At 37.5% G+C, this 20,590-nt stretch overlaps 2 protein-coding genes across 2 annotated transcripts; both read right to left on the bottom strand.

Moving 5' to 3' along the window:
* Positions 1-3,626: 3,626 nt before the first annotated feature.
* Positions 3,627-4,151, bottom strand: LOC107817990 (secreted RxLR effector protein 161-like). The gene has a single exon (XM_016643925.1). The coding sequence runs from the start codon at positions 4,149-4,151 to the stop codon at positions 3,627-3,629; it is 525 nt and encodes a 174-aa protein (XP_016499411.1).
* Positions 4,152-8,066: 3,915 nt separating this feature from the next.
* LOC142169539 (uncharacterized) lies at positions 8,067-8,645 on the bottom strand. The gene has a single exon (XM_075231410.1). The coding sequence runs from the start codon at positions 8,643-8,645 to the stop codon at positions 8,067-8,069; it is 579 nt and encodes a 192-aa protein (XP_075087511.1).
* Between the last annotated feature and the right edge of the window lie 11,945 nt (positions 8,646-20,590).

Here is a 20,590-nt window from a genome sequence, read left to right as displayed (position 1 = left end):
ATCACGACTAGTTGGATTTTGGATCGTGACATATTTCCATGCGCTTGAGAATGTGGACCAGATATGGATCAGGTTCCTTATCTGGTTCTTGACATTAAGTTTGTTAGATCATCAAAACATAAAACACGGGTACTTGTAACCTATCAATTTCCCCATTTTTTATGATGGCATATTTATAATTTAAAATCCTACGAAGAACAACAAGGAACCAGACAGTAAACCAGAAAGGTCATTGAGTTTCCCCCTGAATCTGTATTTCCCCGTAATCAGTGCACATCATTATTCAATTATTTAGTTATGCATAATTCTTCCACCTTTTGGCATCATAAAAAGAAGAAAACTAGGTAAAAGCAAAAAGAAGTCCAGCGTGGTTAACTCATGCCACTTGTGTGCACATAAACATGATAGAAAACAGAGACAAAAGAATAATTTTATACACGGCAAAAGGGGAAAAGCTTCCATAAACCAATTTGGATTTTCCAACGGAAGAAGATTCAATGTTACCATCCACAATTCAAAAACAATTACCAACAACAAAAACATCATCAGAAACATTCATAAGAGATGGACACTAGAAAACTGGACACTGAAGGGGACAATACTTATGGGGCACTGGAGGAAGAGGGGCTTGGAGGAGGGGCAAGGGTTTTGAGGACAAGATCCATGCGAGCATTCACGGACATTTGCTCATTGAGCAGTCTTTCTTTCGGGTCCTCCACTTATTTCCTGAGCTCAGCATTCTCCTTAGTCAGGTGGGCAACCTCTGAGTTGTGAGAACTACTAGAACCAGGTGCCTCTTGTAGCTGACTGAGCTGACCCTCAAGAATCGCGTTCCTTGCCTTTAACTTCCTGATCTCCTATGTAGCACTATTATGAGCATTTATCTGTTGAGAGACAGTAGAGGTGTTTCTAAATCCTCTGACCTTGTCAATACACTCACACTTTTCAAGAGTGGTCTTGGAGAAAGTTTGCTTCTTAGTGCCCGCTTTGGCCTATCCCAGAGGTACCTTGAAGAAATCAAAGACCTTTGTGAGAAGAAACCCATAAGGTATCCCATGGTTGCCATCCTTAAATTCTGCCACTTTTTGCATTGCTCAATCATTATCCCAGGAAGATTGATGGTAGTAAAGCTATCCAAGGCTTGCATAAGGACCAGGTCAGCTTTGGACGTAATAGATCTCTCTCAGCGTGGGGAAGCAACACTTTGTTTACCATCTCAAACAGTAACTGATATACTGGAAGGAGTGCCTTCTTATGCACTCGTTCCCCCTGCTGGATTGCCTTATCCTTAACTATGGCATTTCTGAAATTGGAAGAGCATGCGCCTTGAACTGATGACAACCCTTCAGCAAGAATACCCAGAATTGACCCCAACAAGGCAGAGTCCATCACTATGTCAACCCCATTCACCAACACACAGATGTGATCATCTTCAACTTTGAAAAAGTCGGCATAGAAGCTCCACACTTCCTCCTCATACACTTTTGTAACATCATTTGTAAACAAATGAGTCCAGTGTTGAAAATCACAAATTTCCACTAATTTCCGCATCCCGGCAAGCTCCACAATGTCAGGGGCAAAAGTGCGGCACCACAGTACCTTCTGATTTCTCAACTTCCCTTTCCCAGAACTTTGGGATTCTTCAACCTTAGCTTTCTTGCAGGAACTAGATTCCTCATCCACATCCACTTTTATTTTCACAGACTTGCGAGTAGGCTTGCCCTTCTCAACGGACTTTGCAGATACATGTTCACCAGATTCTTTCACCACTTCCTCATCAGAAATTGCACCACCTTCTTTCACTATCTTATCACTAGAATCATCCACCAATTTTCCACTAGAAATAGCATCAGCACTCTTGGTTGGACTCTCAACACTTAATGAGATGTTCTTTTTGGACATGAAGAGAGAGTGCTTCTGCTTCGAGTGCTTGTGAGTTAAGGAACCAGGTTCCTCTTCTGCTTCCTCATCCACATTGACAACAAGGACAACCTTCTCATGTACATCTTTCCCATCCTTCACCAACTTCCTCCTCCTTTGACTACCTTGACTTTTCTTAATAGCAGACTCAAGAGCCTCCTTCTTTTGCAACCTTGTAGTGGGCCGCTTAGGAGTTGGCTATGGAGTTGCAACTGGCTTACTCCTAGCCCTGATAAAGCTAGCAATCACAAGATCATCTAAATCTTCTTCATCATCAGACTGCATCTCAGGCGCCACCATAGACAGAGGCTCAGCATAAAAATGGGGAGATGGAGCAGGATCAATACTGACCTGGGGCTCTTGAGATGACCCCTGAGTTGGATCCTCCGTAGAGGGATCAGGTCCATCATTAGGGACCCCAGTAGTATCATCATGTGCTGATTTTTCAACTGGCACAAGATCCATCCCATCTACTACGGTCTGAGGCTCTCCCCCCTGAGGCTCAGACCCATCTACACCTCCCTCAACAAAAACCCCTTCAGCAGCTATGAAGAGCATGTTTTCTATTGCCTCTTTCTTTTGTGGTTCCATGGAAAACTCATCAGAAGGAGGGATATTACCTATAAACTCAAGACCTGTCGTGGTTGAGTCAGCATTGTCAGGACCAACCTCGTGGTCTTTACTTGAGTTCTCTTCCATGGCAAGATTGGAAATTTCCTGATTTTCCTCTTTGACCATGTTACCCTGTTCACCTTGCTTTTCCGGCGAGACTGTAGGAGAGCTGGTAGCAACAAACCTTTTCGGAGTCGAGGTTTTGCGACTCCGATGAGAACCAGAACATGAGTGGGAAGGTGAAGAGACTGAGTGTGGGGGAGATTCTACTCTAGGATTTGTACTGGTGTTGGTGTTGGGTGAGGAGTCTAATATTGGAGTTTCAACTGGTGAGGACTCGATGGGGGTGTCATTAAGAACACTAGAGTTTTCCTGATTCTCAGTCATGGTGGACTTTACTGAAGAGATTAGTGGCTTGAGAAGAGAGAAGGGGAGGTGAAAATTTTGAAGTTTGATGTGAGGAGTTGTGACATTTATAGATGTATTTATGAGAGATGAGGGACCGGTTAAGAAAAGGCGACAGTTTTTTGGGATCCGGGTCGCTCATTAACAGGTGAGACGTTTAATTTCAAAAGACGCAAAGGAAAGCAACCGACACACTGATGATATAGCATTATTTTTATCCGTTCTAAATTGTGTATGAGAAAAAAAAAGCTACTAACCTTTGTACAGAGAACCAGGTTCCCTGACAGGTCTTGTAAGTGTAAGCTTAACCCCTTTTACTAGCATGTTCTGCACCAGCTGCTCTGTAATCATCATACATGTCTACATGTAACGGTATAGTAATGAGTTGGACTTTGCCAGAAAATACTTTTAGCTAATTTTACCGGTACATTTCTTTCATAGCCAATCATTGGGGGACCAGGTCCTCAGTTGGGTTTTATCTACCCTAGTGCCAGGTGATTTCTTTCAGAATGTTCTTTGCTCAAATCTTTGGTGAAGATGTCTGCAATCTTATCTTCAGTGCTGCAAAACTTCATACAGATGAGCCCTTTTTCAATATTGTCTTTGAGGAAATGATGACGTACATCAATGTGCTTGGTCCTCTTATGTTGGACTGGATTTTTGGCCATGTTAAGTGTACTTGTATTGTCTTACAAGAGGGGCACACAATCAAAGAATACTCTAAAGTCTTCTAGCTGTTGTTTGATCCATAGCAATTGAGCACAACAAGAGGCAGCTGCTACATATTCCGCTTCTGCAGTTGAGAGTGCCACCGAGTTTTGCTTCCTTGTACCCCATGAGTTGAGACAAGAACCTAGAAAATGTGCCATTCCAGACGTGCTTTTACTGTCCACCAGATATCCTGCATAATTAGCATCAACATACCCAACTAGATCAAAGTTGTCACTTGAGGGATAGTAGAGAACCAGGTCTTGCGTTCCTTTAAGATATCTCAATATTCTTTTAGCAGCCTTCATATGAGACTCCTTTGGATTTGATTGTAACCTTGCACAGAGACCCACGCTGAACACAATGTATGGTCTGCTTGCAGTGAGATACGGGAGTGATCCTATGATGCCTCTGTACATGGTTTGATTTACAAGGGAACCAGGTTCATCCATGTCTAGACGCGTAACTGTGGCAATGGGGGTGTCAATAACTTTTGATGCTTCCATGTCGAATCTTTTCAGCAGCTCTTTGATGTACTTCTGCTAACTTATCAATGTTCCTTTTTGAGATTGCTTTACCTGAAGTCCCAGGAAGAAATTTAATTCTCCCATTATACTCATCTCAAACTCACTTACCATGAGTTTTGCAAATTTTTCACATAGAGAGACAGCAATGGCCCCAAAGATGATATCATCAACATATTCTTGCACAATGAGTAGGTTCCTCCCTCATTTCTTTAGGAAGAGTGTGTTGTTAATTTTTCCTCTTGTACAGCCATTTTCTAGAAGGAATTTTGACAACCTTTCATACCAAGCCCGAGGAGCCTGCTTTAGCCTATTCAATGCCTTGTCCGGTTTAAATACATGCTCAGGATGCTCGTGGCACTCAAATACAGGAGGCTGCTTGACATAGACTTCGTCCTTTAGGAATCCATTCAGAAACGTACTTTTGACATCCATTTGGAATAATGTGAACTCCATATGAGATGCAAAAGTAATAAGAATTATGATATCCTCCATTCGAGCAACTGGATCAAATGTTTCATCGTAATCAATCCCTTCTTCCTGATTGTAGCCTTGAACTACTAGCCTTGCCTTATTCCTTGTTGTATTTCCAAACTCATTGAGTTTGTTCCTGAATACCCACCTGGTCCCTATAATGGTTCGATCTACAGGTCGAGGAACCAGGTGTCATACCTTGTTTCTTTCAAATTAATGTAAATCCTCTTGTATGGCTGTGATCCAGTCTGCATCATTCAATGCTTCTTTGATATTTTTGGGCTCTATTTGGGAAAGAAAGGGTGAAAAGGCAAGTGAGTTTCTGGCTTTTGATCTGGTTTTGAACTCCTGAGTCAAGAGGGGTGATTATGTTGTCAAGAGGATGTAAGCTTTTGTGCTTCTAATTTCGTACCTGAATCTCATTGGTAGAGGACCCAGGTATATCTGACTGAGGTTCTTGGCCGCTACTTACTTCAGCAAGTGGAGTACCTTGAACTTTATCAACAACTCTATTTTCAGCTTCAGTTATTGTGATCGTGGAACCAGGTTCCTCTCCAATGGATAGAGATGTGGTTGCATCATCTTCACTTGATTCCTTGACATGGCTCATCATGTCTGCCTTTCCATTTTCAATGTCAATAACTTCACATGGAACCGATAAAGGCTCTTCATCTTGATCAGCATGCCCGTCCTTCTCACAAAAGAGGTGAGACTCATCAAAGATCACATGTACACTCTCCTCAACACATTGAGTTCTTTTGTTGTATACTTTGTAGGCTTTGCTTTGGGATAAGTATCCCAGGAAGATTCCTTCATCACTTTTAGCATCAAATTTTCCAAGCGGTTCCTTGCCATTGTTGAGAACATAGCATTTGCAGCTAAAAGCCCTTAGGTGCGTTAGCTTGGGCTTTCTTCCATTCAGCAACTCATAAGGCATTTTGTTTAGAAGGGACCTGATCATGCACCTATTTATCAAATAGCATGCAGTGTTGACTGCTTCTTCCCAGAAATATTTCGCAATTCCACTGTCAATTAGCATTGTCCTTGCCATGTCTTCAAGAGTCCTGTTCTTTTTTTCTACAACACCATTTTGCTGTGGTGTTCATGGAGTAGAGAAGTTATGAGTAATGCCATTTTCAACACAGAACTCATCAAATCTGGCATTATCAAACTCTGTCCCATGGTTTGATCTAATGCAAGCCACATTTGTCCCCATCTTCACTTGGATCTTCTTGACAAAGGCAACAAATACTTGGAAGGTATCATCCCTGGTTCTGAGGAACAGAGTTCAAGTGAATCTGGAGTAGTCATCCACGATTACAAAGATATATCTTTTTCCTCCTCTGCTTGGCACCCTCATAGGTCCACATAGATCCATATGAAGAAAATCAAGTGACCTTGAGGTGCTGACTTCCTTTTTAGGCTTGAATGAAGATCTGCCATGCTTTCCTTTTGCACAAGCATCATATACTTTGTGTTCCTTGAAGCTTGACTTGGGCAGACCGCGAACCAGGTCCTTCTGGATTAGTTTGTTCAGTAATGAAAATCTTGCATGTCCCAGCCTTCTGTGCCATAATTCAGCATCATCATCAACGACTCTTAGACAGCTGAGATCACCACTTTGCATGGACTCAAAATCAGCAACATAGATGTTCTTGTATCTCTTGGCCACTAACACCACTTCTCCAGTCACAAGATTTGTGACTGTGCATATTTTTGACAGAAATTTCACCTTGTTTCCTTTGTCACATATCTGAGAAACACTCAATACACTGTACTTCAAACCATTGACATAGTACACATTCTTAATAGAGTGAGAGAGTGACTTGCCAATTCTTTTAACTCCCAGAATGTATCCCTTTTTGCCATTTTCAAAGGATACACTCCATCCTTGCAGGGCTTTCAGTGAAAGGAAATCGATTGTGTTTCTAGTCATGTGCTTTGAGTAGCCACTATATATGTACCATTGTTGGTTGCTCCCCTTCACTGCTCCCTGCACAAGGAAATCAAGGGTTAGTTTTAGGAACCCAAATAAGTTTGGGTCCCTTGTAGTGAGGAAAAGGATGAATGAGTGTTCCTTTAGTCCAGGCAGGAACCATGCGTTTTCTATATGAGGGACCAGGTTCACTAGCAGTAATTATGTTCTTAGCAAAAACTTTATTTTTCTGTTGAGACTGAACCCTGGCCTTGCAGTTTTCCTTGAGGTTCACATTGTTACCATAATGAGCACAAAGCCAATTATCGGGTACAGTAACATACTTGTTGTGAGGGTTGTAGGGAGTCTTCTCCCTTTGAAAACCAATTCCCTGCCTGTTCCCCCCATTATTTATGTACATGGTAGTGAAAGCATCAGAGGACCAGGTCTACTTGAGTGATTTTTCAAAATCACTCTTCACTCGTCCTAGTTCTTCTTGAAGTTGTTTATTTTTCTCAAGCTCAGCGCACAAACTGGACGTCACTGAATTTAACTCACTTTTAAGCTTAATGTGTGCCTCACTTGCAACTTCCTTTTCCTTTTGAGAATTTTCAGGCCTACTCTCCATTTTAAGTTCCTCAATTGTTTCCTTCAAGTCCACTACCACCACTAATAGGTCATCTCTCTCATGCTCAATGTTAGCAACTCTCTCAGTTAAAACTTCTTTTTCCTTTCTTACGCACTCAATGGTCTCTTTTAGGTCTACCACAACAACCATTAGATCATCTCTTTCATGTTTTATATTTGCAATTTTTTCATCTAAGGCATCCTACTATTTCTTTAGGTTCTCAATTTTTTTTTTAAATCAACTACAACGACTACTAGGTCATCTCTGGTCTGTTCTACTTCTTCTAATTCCATAGTTAAAGTATATTTATTATTTATAAGACTGTGATAAGTATCAATTAACACATTTTCCAAAGACATGAGTTTTTAGGAGAATAAGATTTTAGATTTCTCTGAACATCCAGAAAATTTACCTCATCATCGTCGTCATCTTCATCATCATCAGATTGAGCCATCAAAGCAAAGATTGAATCATACTCAGTTGCTTCACTTTCCACTACCATCATTGACCTATCACCATGATCATTTTCTTCTTCAGATTTGCTAGAGGTGTCTCCCCATGCAGCAAGAGCTTTCTTTACAACATTGTCAGCGATATGTTTTCTCTTGAAGGGTTTATCAGGAATCGGGTTCCTCTTAGCTGCTTTGTCTGAGTTGTGCTTGAATTGATCTTGCTTTAGGAGAGATCAGTCCTTGATGAAGTGTCTTGACTTGCCACATTTATGACAGAGGTCATAATATTTTGGCTTGCTAGAACTGCCCCTTTTTGGAATGCCTCCATTCCTGCGAATCATTTTCTGGAATCTTCTTGTCAAGTATGCTATATCAGTATCTTCACCACTTGAGTCATTGCTATCTGTCTTGAGGACCAGGTTCTTCTCTCATTTGGGCTCTCCTCTTTTATTGTCCTTCTTCTTCTTCATTTCATAAGTTTTCAAGTTTTCAACAAGCTCATCTATGGTCAGCGTCTGCAAGTCCTTCGCTTCTATAATGGCGTTCACTTTGCTTTCCCAAGAACTAGGCAGTACACTAAGGATTTTTCTGACAAGCTTGTTTCTTGGAATAATTTTACCAAGAGAGTGAATCTCATTAGTTATGAAGGTGAAGCGAGTATGCATATATTTGATGGATTCATCATCTTTCATCCTGAAGAGCTCGTATTCAGTTGTGAGAATTTCGATCTTGGATTGCTTAACCAGAGTTGTTCCTTCATGAGCTATCTGAAGAGCCTCCCAGATTTCTTTTGCTGATTGGCATGCTGATATCCTGTTATATTCAACAGGACTAATTCCACAAACAAGAATTTTCTTTGCACGAAATTTTTTTTCTATGGCCTTTCGATCAGCGTCATTGAATTCCTTCCTCGTCTTAGGAATGGCTACAGCTGGGTCGCCAAGATTCTTGGTAAGAATAAAGGATCTATCACAGATAACATCCCATACCTCTGAATCTTCAGCCATGATGAAGTCATGTATCCTAGTCTTCCACCAACTATAGTACTGGCCATTGAACCTTGGTGGCCTGTAGGTAGACTAACCTTCTTCAAAGTTTGGTGGAGCAGCCATGAGGATCCTTTCTAGGTGTTAGCCTGATAAAAGAACCCGCTCTGATACCAATTGATAGAATTCGAGGATCCACCAAACTATGCAGAGAACCAAGTTCTCTATTAGTTTCCACAGATTACATACACATAGCAGAAAGTAAATGACACTGATTGTTTTACGTGGAAAATTTCCAGCTCAACGGGATCAAAAATTACAACCTACCCTTGTAGAATTTCAACTTCACTATTGAGCAAACCGTTTAGATTACAACCTATTGTAACCTAGGAATTAACTCCTTAATCCCTCACTAACTTGTAACACACCTATTACAAGCCACTTTGTAATACCTCTATTACAAATACTTTATAACTTGACTAACTCTAGCCAAGACACAAACAGTGGGATTTATGATTTACAAGAGTTTCCTACATAGTGCTTCTAAGTAAGCTAAGTAGGAATTGCAAGTAAGAACATTAACAAAGTTACAACTCAACTTAGGACATACAATCACTTGATATGGGGAACTGGTCCGTAGCAGTATTGTTCTTTGTTCTTGATACACTTGAGAATTGTTAAATAGAAGATCAATCATTATTGAAGTTCTTGAGTAAATTCACTAAGTGTTCAAGTGATGTTTTGTCATTGGTTTAATGTTAATTAACATTTATGACATTACTTGAATGATGTAAGCAATTTGGGTACAAGGTCCTTCCCAATGGAAGTGATTGTTGCACTGTACTGTACTGTTGCATGTGCAGACAGTCACTTTCCAGCCGTTGGAGAGTTGACTTGGTACAATCACTAGGGGAATTGAAGTCCATCTGTTTCCTTTGTCGATTCTTTAGCTTCTGAAATATTGACGAACATCTCCGGCTTAAGTCTGGTTATTTCCACGCGCTTGAGAATGTGGACCAGATGTGGATCAGGTTCCTTATCTAGTTTTTGACATTAAGTTTGTTAGATCATCAAAGTATAAAACACAGGTACTTGTAACCTATCATGGTCCAAAGCGGATAATATCATACCATGTTAAGAGTTTCTTTGGGCCATTTTAGCCTAACAACTGGTATCAAAATCCAGGTTCGGCGGGACGAGTATGGCGATGGTAAAGTGATGGTGTGGGGCTCAGTTTGCTTAGTCTTACGAGTTTGAAGACACATACAAGAAGAAGCTTGTTACCAGTTTCATTTGCCGTAATAATCTAACAGTGTGGGTGGCACATAGTGAATCTAAAAAATGGGCTACGTGAAACTTAGTTCGAGGGGAAGAAATGTGAATCGAAGTAATGGGCCACATGGAATGTACTTCGAGTGAGGCCTTTTGGAGAAAATCGTACGGGATTGATTAAAAGCGGACTATATCACATCATATTAAAAGTATCTTTAGGCCGTTTTGGCTTAATAAAAAATCAATCTCCAATCAAAAATCAACTTTTACTGGGAAAAATTGAAATTGGCCTCAATTTACGTGTCAGGTTATACACATGTACGTATATGAATGATATACAAATATTATCTTTATTCTATTTTATTTGACACTATTTTTTTTTGTTAGTCCATTTTAAAAAGATTGGTTGTCAATTTTCTCTAGTGAAAAATATTTATAATCTCACAAATACTATAGCGTATAATCACAAATTTCAACTGTCTTTTTTCTTTGTAAAACTTTGTAGCAAGTGAGACAAAAAAAAAAAAAATTGAATAGAAGGGAGCCTTCCATGAATGTCACGATTGCCCACTCCTTTACCTTATTAACACCGGCACCGAACCATTACAGCTTGTTTGGATGGTTGTTACGTATCGTTTCATAATGTATCGTATCGTATTGTATTGTATTGTACTGTATCGTTTGATAAATACAATGTTTGGATAGATTGTGTCGTGTGCAATCGTTTTATGATATCATACACTAGCAATATAAAGAATAAACTTGTAATATTATAAAGAAAAATTATGATACAGGGTAAAATTATTATATAAAAAGATAGGGTAAATGATAAAATAAAATTATTTAATAATAATGAAGGGTGAGATTGAGATAAAAAAAAATAAAGTAACGATGCCTCCACACCAAATCGATCGTACATAAAGTTGCACATTCCGTCGTTATGTAACGATAGATTTAACGATATGATACAATAATATTTAAGTAGCAATCAAAACAAATATCGTATTTAAAGTAACAATATGATACTAACACAATGGATAACAACCATCCAAACAAGCTGTTAGCACCATAAAATTTTAAAAAAAACAAACAATGAGTTTCTATGCCCACTTACAATTTTAAAAAAAAAAAGAAAAAGAAATTAATACAAAAACTTATTATATTATTTTTACAAATTTTTTGTGTTATTTTTATCTTTTCAAAATTATAGTTGATTGTGTCAGCTCTATTAAAGGATGACGGCTTAAAAGTTTACTTTATTATTAAAGAAAGTTTTGGAACCTTAACCAATATTTTGAATTTGGAGTTTTCACCCCAACATGAACTTTTTTTTATTTAATATATTGATAAAATAGTTTGATATTAAAATATAAATAATTATGATCTTTATTGTGTATATAATAATTGACCGCTTCAAAGGCCGGAAGAAGATTCTTGAAGATCATCTCAACCCTTGCTGAAAGGGTATGGGGAAATTTAATCGTCTTTCTATAACAATGAATTGAGATAGAATCAACTTGAGCTTGTCTTTTTCTCAAGAATACCATTCCAATGAACTTTTCTACATTTAACTGCAACCATTTGAATGTGGCAGAACACTACACGAGCTGATGAACTTGTCAATCAATTTTTGCTATATATTTTGATCAATTTTTACTATATATTTTGATAGCCAACATTTATGTGCCATGTTGCATTGCGTGAGATTAGCCTAATGTCCTACTTTTAGCAACCTAGTCATTAATTGTCGATTGATTATTAATCGTCCCTTTTTCTTTAGATGTAATTGAACATAAGTTCCCTTCCCCTTTATCCTTTTTCAAATAAGTGAAATAAAAATAGAAATACTGAATTAAATGATTAAGGTTGCCTCTGTAAGCTTTTTGTAACGACTCTATCAGTCGTTTTGAGCATTTGCACTTCGCTCAATAGTTGGAGGGCATAAGTAGCTCTGTATGATGTATTAAAACTTGTGTAAATCGTCGGTTTGTATTTTAAGGTTATTCGGAAGTGATTTGGAAGAATGAATTTTATTGTTGAAACTTTAAGTTTGAAGAGTGGACCATGTTTGACTTTTTTGAATTTGACCCCGGATTGGAGTTTGACTTTTTTAAATTTTATTGTTGAAGCTTTAAGTTTGAAGAGTTGACAAAGTTTGACTTTTTTGACGGTTCCTTTAGGTCCAGATGGTAATTTTGGACTTGATCGTATGCCCAGATTTGCATTTGGATATTGTTTAGAGGGTTTCGGCGCTAATTGGAGCTGAGTATTTCTTTATCGCGTTCGTGAATGATAGTCCGCGTTCGGGTTATGGCAGATTGAGCATCGCATTCGCATAGCTGTGCACGCGTTCGCAGTGTAGAGCAGAGCTGGGCAGATCTTCATGGCTTCTTCATCGTGATCGCGAGCCTGAGGCCGTGTTCCCGTAGGTTCTTTTCGAGGCTGATTAGTTTGTGCTTCGCGATCGCAAAGATTGTTCTGCGATCGCATAATGCATTGTCAGGGGCAGTGCATTTTCTTCTTCGCGATTGCGAAGGTATTTCTATGATCGTGATTAAGTGATTCGCCCAATGATTATAAGTACTCTAATTTCGAGGGTTTCGGCCATTTTAGCATATTTGGAGCTATGGAACTCGGATTGAGACGATATTTGAAGCGATTTTCACCATGTGAATTAGGGTAAGTGTTCTCTATCCATTTTTGATTATATTTCATCAATCTATATTCGTTTTTGGCATTTGATTGAGGATTTCAAGAGAGAAAAATTGGGAGATTTTGTCTAAAGTTTCATAGAGTGAATTTTTGTGTTTTTAACATCGACTCGGAGTCGGATTTGAGTGAAACTAGTATGGTTGGACTTGTAATTGAATGAATTATCTGATTTTGTGAGTTTTGTTGGGTTCTGAGGTGCGAGCCCGGGTTTGACCTTTTGGATGTCTTTGGGCTTTTGAATAAAGATTCGACCTTTATCATTTAGACTTGTTTCGTTGGGCATTATTTGATGTTATTGAGTTTCTTTTGGCTAGTTTCGAGCCGTTTGGAGGTCGGTACACGCAAGACGGCATTTTTGGAATATCGTTTGGCTTGCTCGGTGCTGGCTTGGACTTGTTCGAGGTAAGTAACACTTCTAAATTTGGTGCTGAGGGTATGAAACCCTGAATTACGTGTTATGTGATTCATGTTGAGGTAACGCGTATGCTAGGTGATGGGCGTGTAGGTGTGCACCGTGTGAATTGCGATTTAGTCGATTCCATGGAACTGTGCAACTATCTCATCTGAACATTTTTACTATACTCCATATGTTAGAGCACTTGAGCTGTAATTTATACTAGAAATCATATTTAGGTTATATGCTGGTACTATTGGGACCCACAACGGTCGTTCTTTGCTGTTGAGTTATTTTCTTAACTGTAGTTATGTACTCAGTCGCATTCATCATCACATATCATATCTCAGTCTCTAATATCGTATGTTGTCACATCTCATATCATTGATTAGGGCTGCTCAGCATGAGTGTTGTAAGCCCGAGAGATTGATGACTAAGTGAGGCCGAGGGCCGGTTGTGAGTGATATTTATGAGATCGGGTTGCATGCCGCTACAAGCTTTATTGATTTATGCCAGGATTTGGCTTATTAAAGCGCTTGGGCTGGATAGGCTCCTCCGGAGTCTGCACATCCACAGTGGGCGCAGTTGCTAGCAATTATTTACATTTGGGCTGGATCTGCCCTGGTTTATTTGCATTTGGGCCGTATCTGCCCTGGTTTATTTGCATTTGGGCTGGATCTCCCCTAATTTATTTGTATTTGGGCTGGATCTGCCCTTTACAGTACTGAGTGACTGAGTGTGCTGAGTATTGAGCATGATGAGTGAGAATACGAGATAGTGAGATTGTGTAGTCTGAGAGTATGAGTACATGAGTTCATCACCGAGATGCATTGCATTTGACATGCGTACTTGAGATACAGGCATAGAGATGCATTTCCTCATACGATCCGATTTTGGGGACATTCATGGTTTCACTTGCATATCGACATGTAGGTATAGAGATGTACTTTCCTCATATTATCTGAAAATGAAACATCTTAATTATTGTTGAAAGATTTTTGGAAAAAATCATAGTTTTCTGATTTACTCATACTTTGGTGATTTGGGGAAAGGAATTGAGTTTTACTGACATCTTTGAAAAATATGCCTATTTTCCCATAACTGTTAACGAGTTGAGCATCATACCTCTGAGTTGTTTTTCTTGCACTATTTTCATTATATTGTTATGAAATGTTGCTGGTTATTGGAGTTGGACTCTGACCCTTGTCCCAGCTCGTCACTACTTTCAACCTAAGGTTAGGTTTGTTAGTTATTGAGTACATATCATGACCCATTTCCACAATAGACCATGATGGCTCCCAACACTGTCATTAGGCAAGCCATTACTGATTAAACTAGTGGTTTCCTGTTTAAATAGTTTTATTAAATGGATAACACTTTCTCATTTGTTAAAAAGGTTTAGAAATTTTGCAAATGAAACATAATTAAACGGAAGCAAATGAGTACAAATCGTAATCATATAACAAATCCAAAATCATAAGTCTACTAGTGTGTGTGCCAAGACATGGTGTCACAAGTTTGTGGGCATTTTAGTAGAATATACAAAAGAATACTAGTCTACTGTCTGGAAAAGAAATAGACAGAAATGAACAAAAGAAAGACTCCAGCTACTGCAGAACGGATCGGAAAGCAGCTCATCGGGAAGTCTCTGAGTCAAAGTCAAGCGTGCGCGCCGGAATGATAACCAGATGCACCTGCCTCAGATCCTGCACATTCAAGTGCAGAAGTGTAACTTGAGCACGTAAACAACGTATACCCAGTAAGTATCTAGTCTAACCTTGAAGAAGTAGTGATGAGGGGCCGACTTTGACACTTACTAAGGGCCAAAATCATGATAATATGAAGTTATAATTCAGCATGAAATATACAATGATAATAGAGCTCAACATGAAGTAAGTAAACAAATCCTTCTTTCAAGTAAGAAACAAATCATTTCTCTCATCCAATCCTTTTACCTTTCAACTTTGTGAAACATTATTAAATATAAAAAGGAATTTCAGTATCACTACGTACGAGTTATGCCGAGGACGTACGGCCCGATTCAAATATACATAATAATATACTGTGCACTGCTGAGGGTCGAACGGCCCAAATCATATAATATATCATTAATTCCTGCCGAAGCGAATGGCCCGCTCCCATGAGAGTAGTGAAAAGTTTACCCTGCTCACGGAATATATTTGCGAAGCGGTTGAACATAGGTGTTCTCAATTTATCATAATATCCCTCAATATCTTTTGTAAATAGGAAATTCACTTGTAACCTTTAAAATATCGAAATTCTCATCCTCCGCTTTAAGAAAACCAACAAGTAGAAAGAGTAATCAAGAAACGATACCAACAAATCATGGTGTAGGCCTACATCTACCCATACATAAGCATGAATAGTAGCTAGGCACGGACTCTCGTCACGTTGTGCATACGTAGCCCCCACAAATAGAAACACATTATGATTTAAGTTCACCTAAGGGGTTAATTCCCTCTTACAAGATTAGAAAAGAGACTTACCTTGTCTCAAAGCCTACTTCCCGATTTAAGAACGAGCTCAAACCTCCAAATTTGGTGCCAAATGACTCGAAACTAGTCAAACATTATATAAGTTAATCAATTTATGCTCAAAAGTTCATATTTCCACTATTTAAGCGATTACCCAACCCAAATTGCAAGGTTCCTAAAATTCACCCCCGGGCCCACATGCCCTAATTCCAAAAGTTTTTGAAGAAAGTTGTTACCCATAACCTTAGGAACAAGAATATATGATTTTTACTAAGATCCATAACCAATTTCGTGGTCAAATCTCATTTTTATCAAAAACCTAGGTTTTCATCTAAACCCTTGATTTGCGACCTGGACAGGGGGGAACCCATTTAGCATTTGCGATTATTTTGTCGCATTTGCGAGAAAAACCTCGATATCACCAATTTTTCGGGTGTTCTTGGCAGCTGCTGCAGGTCTTGCAAATGCGAGAATATGTTCGTATTTGCGAGTCTCGCATTTGCGATGAAGCCTGGTCTAGGCCTAGCTCGATATCACCAAAACCCGCTCCAAACAAAATTGAAAGAACTTATAAAGCCTTCAAGAACCAACTTTCACTATTAGGCGCTGAAATTCTCTTGGGTCATCCAAAACCCGATCCAAACACATGCCCAAGTCCGAAATTATCATACGAACTTATTGGAACCGCCAAATCCCAATTCCGAGGTCGTTTACTCAAAATATTGACCGAAGTCAAACTTGGCCTTTTAAGCCAACCTTAAGGAACCAAGTGTTCCGATTTCAACCCGACCCCTTCCAAATCTAGAACTAACCATCCCCGAAAGTCATAAAACAGTAAAAGTATGTACGGGAAGTCTTATTTAGGGGAACAAGGTTCTAGAAAGCAAAATAACCAGTCGGGTTGTTACAGTACATAGGATCGATCGTACTCATACTATACTTCTGCACCTTGCGTGCAGATGTTGGATGCTGATGTTGCTGTGTATGGCGGGAACTGGATTAGAAGATGTACATGCGTTCCAGTTATGGCTATCACTTGTCCTTTGGTAGCATTAGATTCGAATCTTGTTCATTTACATTTCAAACTGATATTGTAATTATTTCAATTCAGTTTTTTAAAAAAAATCTAAATCTTAGAAGCCCATGATTTGTACTACCAGTCCTTGGGAATTCCTTTTATAAAAGTTCAGTTATTTCTTTATTTATTTTCTAATTAAATCTCATTGAATCGAATTGTTGATAATTGGCTTACCTAGCGAGTTGGGGTTAAGTACCATCACAACTAGTTGAATTTTGGGTCGTGACATTTTTACAAATGAAAGAAATTCGTAAACTATATAAAAGGAATGAGGGTAAAAATTAGGAGTCTACAAAGAGAAAAGAAAAGGAAGGAAACTTATAAATGGTATAGCCACGTGTCATTCACTCATCCATTATCTGCCACATCAACTTATTTAAACTTCAAATGGTCGGCTTTTTGGACCAATTGCTATTGTCGTATGGAAGCACGATTAAATTCATATTTGTCTGAAAACTTTTATATCGGGGGTAAAATATTTCCTAATAATTTCGAAACCTTTAATTAAAGATAGAAAAGTACTTACCGTTCCAACACAACTGTTGTTGGTAACCAATTGCTAGTTACACACTCGATAAACATATTTGGTAACGTAAGGTGTTCAATAGGCACGTAAGACCCCAATATAATATGTACTCCGATCCAAATAAAAATTGCTAAATTTTATAAGGGGCCATGATTCTCTAAGTAGTAAAATAAGTCGTATAATTTTAATCCAATTACTTTAAAGAATAATTAAATCAAATATATTGTAATCAATATCCATAACTATCAAAGTTGAAATAATCGAAATCTAGTCAAGTTATTCAAAAAAAAAAAAAAAAAGTCAAGTTGTTCAATGTAACTAGCGTCTTGAATGTACGTTTCCAATTCTTTTCCTATAATTGATCTATATGGTGAGAGTTAAACTTACTTCTTTGAAACTCCCCAAAATAGTAAATGGACTTTAACCATGCGTTACAATGTCAACTAACTATATTTACTGAATTATCTATTCGTGTCACTTAGTTAAGCTTTACCACTCAAGAACAAATCTTTTGCGCAGGAAAATAGTTTGACTTCCAAATTGGTGTAAGAAAACCCAACTCTGATTACTGAATTCTCTATTCGTGTCACTTATCCGTTGCCATTTCTATTTCTGTTTATTTCCTTGTGATTCATTTTCATGGTCCATATTTCTATTTATCCTTATAAGACAACCAGTAAATGAATAGTTTTCTTTAATTTCATACTATTAGATTATTTAAAAAACAAAAATGTATAGTCTAATTAGTTAACATTTGCCTATTATGTTTATCACCCAAAATTGTTGTTCTCAATCACTGAAAAAAAAAAAAAAAGAAAAAAAAAAGAAAAAAAGGAATAAGCGACAGACAAATTATGTAGCTAAACAGAAAAATCTGTAACTAATCTTATGTAGAAACAGATTAGCAACTGATTATCAAGAAATTTTGTTAGTTACGAGCGATTTAGCAATAAATTAATGATAAAGTTCGTAGCTAATTCTAGCTAATTGCTATTTATGTACCTAGTGTTTTCTCTTGTTTAATGTTTAAAACAATTAAATTTTTGCAGGGACAAGATTCATAAAAGATGTCATCTCGTAAGCAAATTATGGTGGTGTTGCAAATATGCATCTTTATCTCATTATTATTTCCTAAGGTATTGGTAAAAGGTAGTATGACACTTGAAGAACAAAAAAAAGACTATTGTCACCAAGAATGTGTGTACGACTTTTTACAGTTCGATGAAGAGTCTTGGAATCTTCCTCAAGCAGCAATTGAGGAAAAATGCAGAAGGGGTGAAAGATTATTTCCATGTCCCCAATATTTTCCAGGAGTACCTGTACCTAATTCAGTATAACGTGTACCATCTCCATCGTTTAAAAGTTTAATGCGTAATTTATAAGATATAATAATCGACTAATTATTTGTAATTTTATTTTACGTGAATTATGGTTCGTATTCTGGACTTAGGGTCATATCATTGACATAATAACATCCACAGTAAATGAATCCATTAATGTACAAGCATTGGAAACCTAGATGCTATTTCACCACTTTTATTTGATTGTAATTGATTATCTTTCTAAATAGCTTAAAAGTACGTGTTGAGAAATATACAAAATAAACACACCAATTTGAAGAAAAACAATCTTAAGTAACTTCTATCGATCATTTATATTATTCATAATTAAGTATGTAATATTTTATTTCCTCGAATAACATGAGTAGGTTGGCTAACAACATATTAGAAACCAATAATGGTGACCAGTGGCACCATAACCATAAATTTGTACAAGGGGATTCAAAAAAATTCTAGGATGATGTCACATTTGGAATTTAAACCTACCACCTAAAACAATTTTGAATCTCCTTTACTACTATACTTGAATTTTTCTTCACGTTAAGAGGATACAACAATTCACATATGACCAAAAAACTCTAGTTTACTTTATCTGCACATGAATGCAATTTTCCAATAAAAGGGATTCGATTGAACCCTTTGACACTACCTAGTTCCGCCACTGATTGTGACGATTGAGACTTGGCCATAGGGCTTGTATTCTACTGGTATTGCAGATTTTTTTTATGAGTAATATTGTAACTAGTTAGTATTTGATACTACCCTCAATTACATGAGCAGGTCATTTATATTAAACATTTAAAATACATAAATAGAAACATCTATAAGAAACGAGCATCATAAATATACTTCACACTAGCACCAACGCAAGATAAATAATGTTTGAAACTTTTAATTACAATTAAGTATGCAGCTAACCATCTTGCAGAAATTTTAATACAATTCAGTACTGCAGCCAACCCTCCCTGATTGCTTCGAAAATTATGGCCTTCTGAAATACAACCTAGTGGCTAGCTTGATAAAATTCTGCACATCTACATGGTTAGAAAAATCATCTATTTAATTAATAAAAATTACTAGCGCAAATAAGAACATCCTTACTTAAATGCAACAAACATGCTCTCAATAGTTTGAAGGCGGTGGTTGGTGCGATAGCATTTCTTTTTATCTTTTTTCCTCAATAAACAAAGAAATGATATCGCATATCCACCGCCTCCAGAGTTGCAGCAGAATAGAAAAATCAAATGTAACAAATTAAGTACTGAAATACACTTTATTTAAGTGTCAATGCTGTAATTGTCTATTAACTGGTGGATGAACTAAGTAGTGATTTTTCCCACTCGTTTTGAAACACACAATAATTAAAGCAGTTGGAGATTGGTTCTTCGATAGAAGAGGATTTAAGAAGATATATTGCCCCTATCATTGTGGCAAGTTTAACTTCCCTCTAATAATAGCAAAATTTGTCACAATGATAGAGGCAATTAATCTTCGATCTTGTCCACTCCTTTCGAAGAACCAGTCTCTAACTGCTTTGGCTTGTGTTTGCAAAAGATTTCTTAAGTCTCAACAATAAAAGAAAAGGAGACTTGAAAAAGTTAAAAAAAGAGAGTTTAGAGCTTGAAGCTGCAATGATGAAGATCATGAAATTGATTTTTTAAGAAATGTGAAGATAGATATCCTTCTTTTTGAACTTGCATTTGCTTAAAGTTCTATACTTTTATAGGCACAGATTTCTGAACAATAAAAGAGAAAGAGACTAATTGACACCGCACCATCAATCACTGACTAAGGTGTCTAATATGGCACATGAAAATATAATTCGCTTAACGCACCCAAGTGTGTGAGCAAATTGGACTATGCAGATATATTATTTACAGGTTAATTTGGGCATAAACCAAGTTAGATCATTTAAAAGTTTTGGCCATTTTGAAACTTATGTAGCTCAAAATAGCCCATAAGAATACTTATAAAAAATATTGATTTTTTTTTTTGGTTTGGTCTGTTAAATATAGTTATGTTTATTAAGTGAAAGAAAATTTTGTTACTCTGATTTGATAATTTTAAAAAAGTTACAAAAGAACAACAAACAAACAAACAAACAAATGAAATATAATTATGTATTAAGGGGGTTGGGTCAACCCATTAT

The sequence above is a fragment of the Nicotiana tabacum genome, chromosome 15 (genome assembly GCF_000715075.1).
Source record: "Nicotiana tabacum cultivar K326 chromosome 15, ASM71507v2, whole genome shotgun sequence".
Lineage (NCBI taxonomy): Eukaryota > Viridiplantae > Streptophyta > Magnoliopsida > Solanales > Solanaceae > Nicotiana > Nicotiana tabacum.
Note: the sequence above shows the minus strand (reverse complement) of the source record. Positions and strands in the feature narration are given on the sequence as shown.

Coding starts and splice junctions, on each gene's coding strand:
- LOC142169539 (XM_075231410.1), bottom strand. CDS start 8,645: ATGGCTGAAGATTCAGAGGTATGGGATGTTATCTGTGATAGATCCTTT.
- LOC107817990 (XM_016643925.1), bottom strand. CDS start 4,151: ATGGAAGCATCAAAAGTTATTGACACCCCCATTGCCACAGTTACGCGT.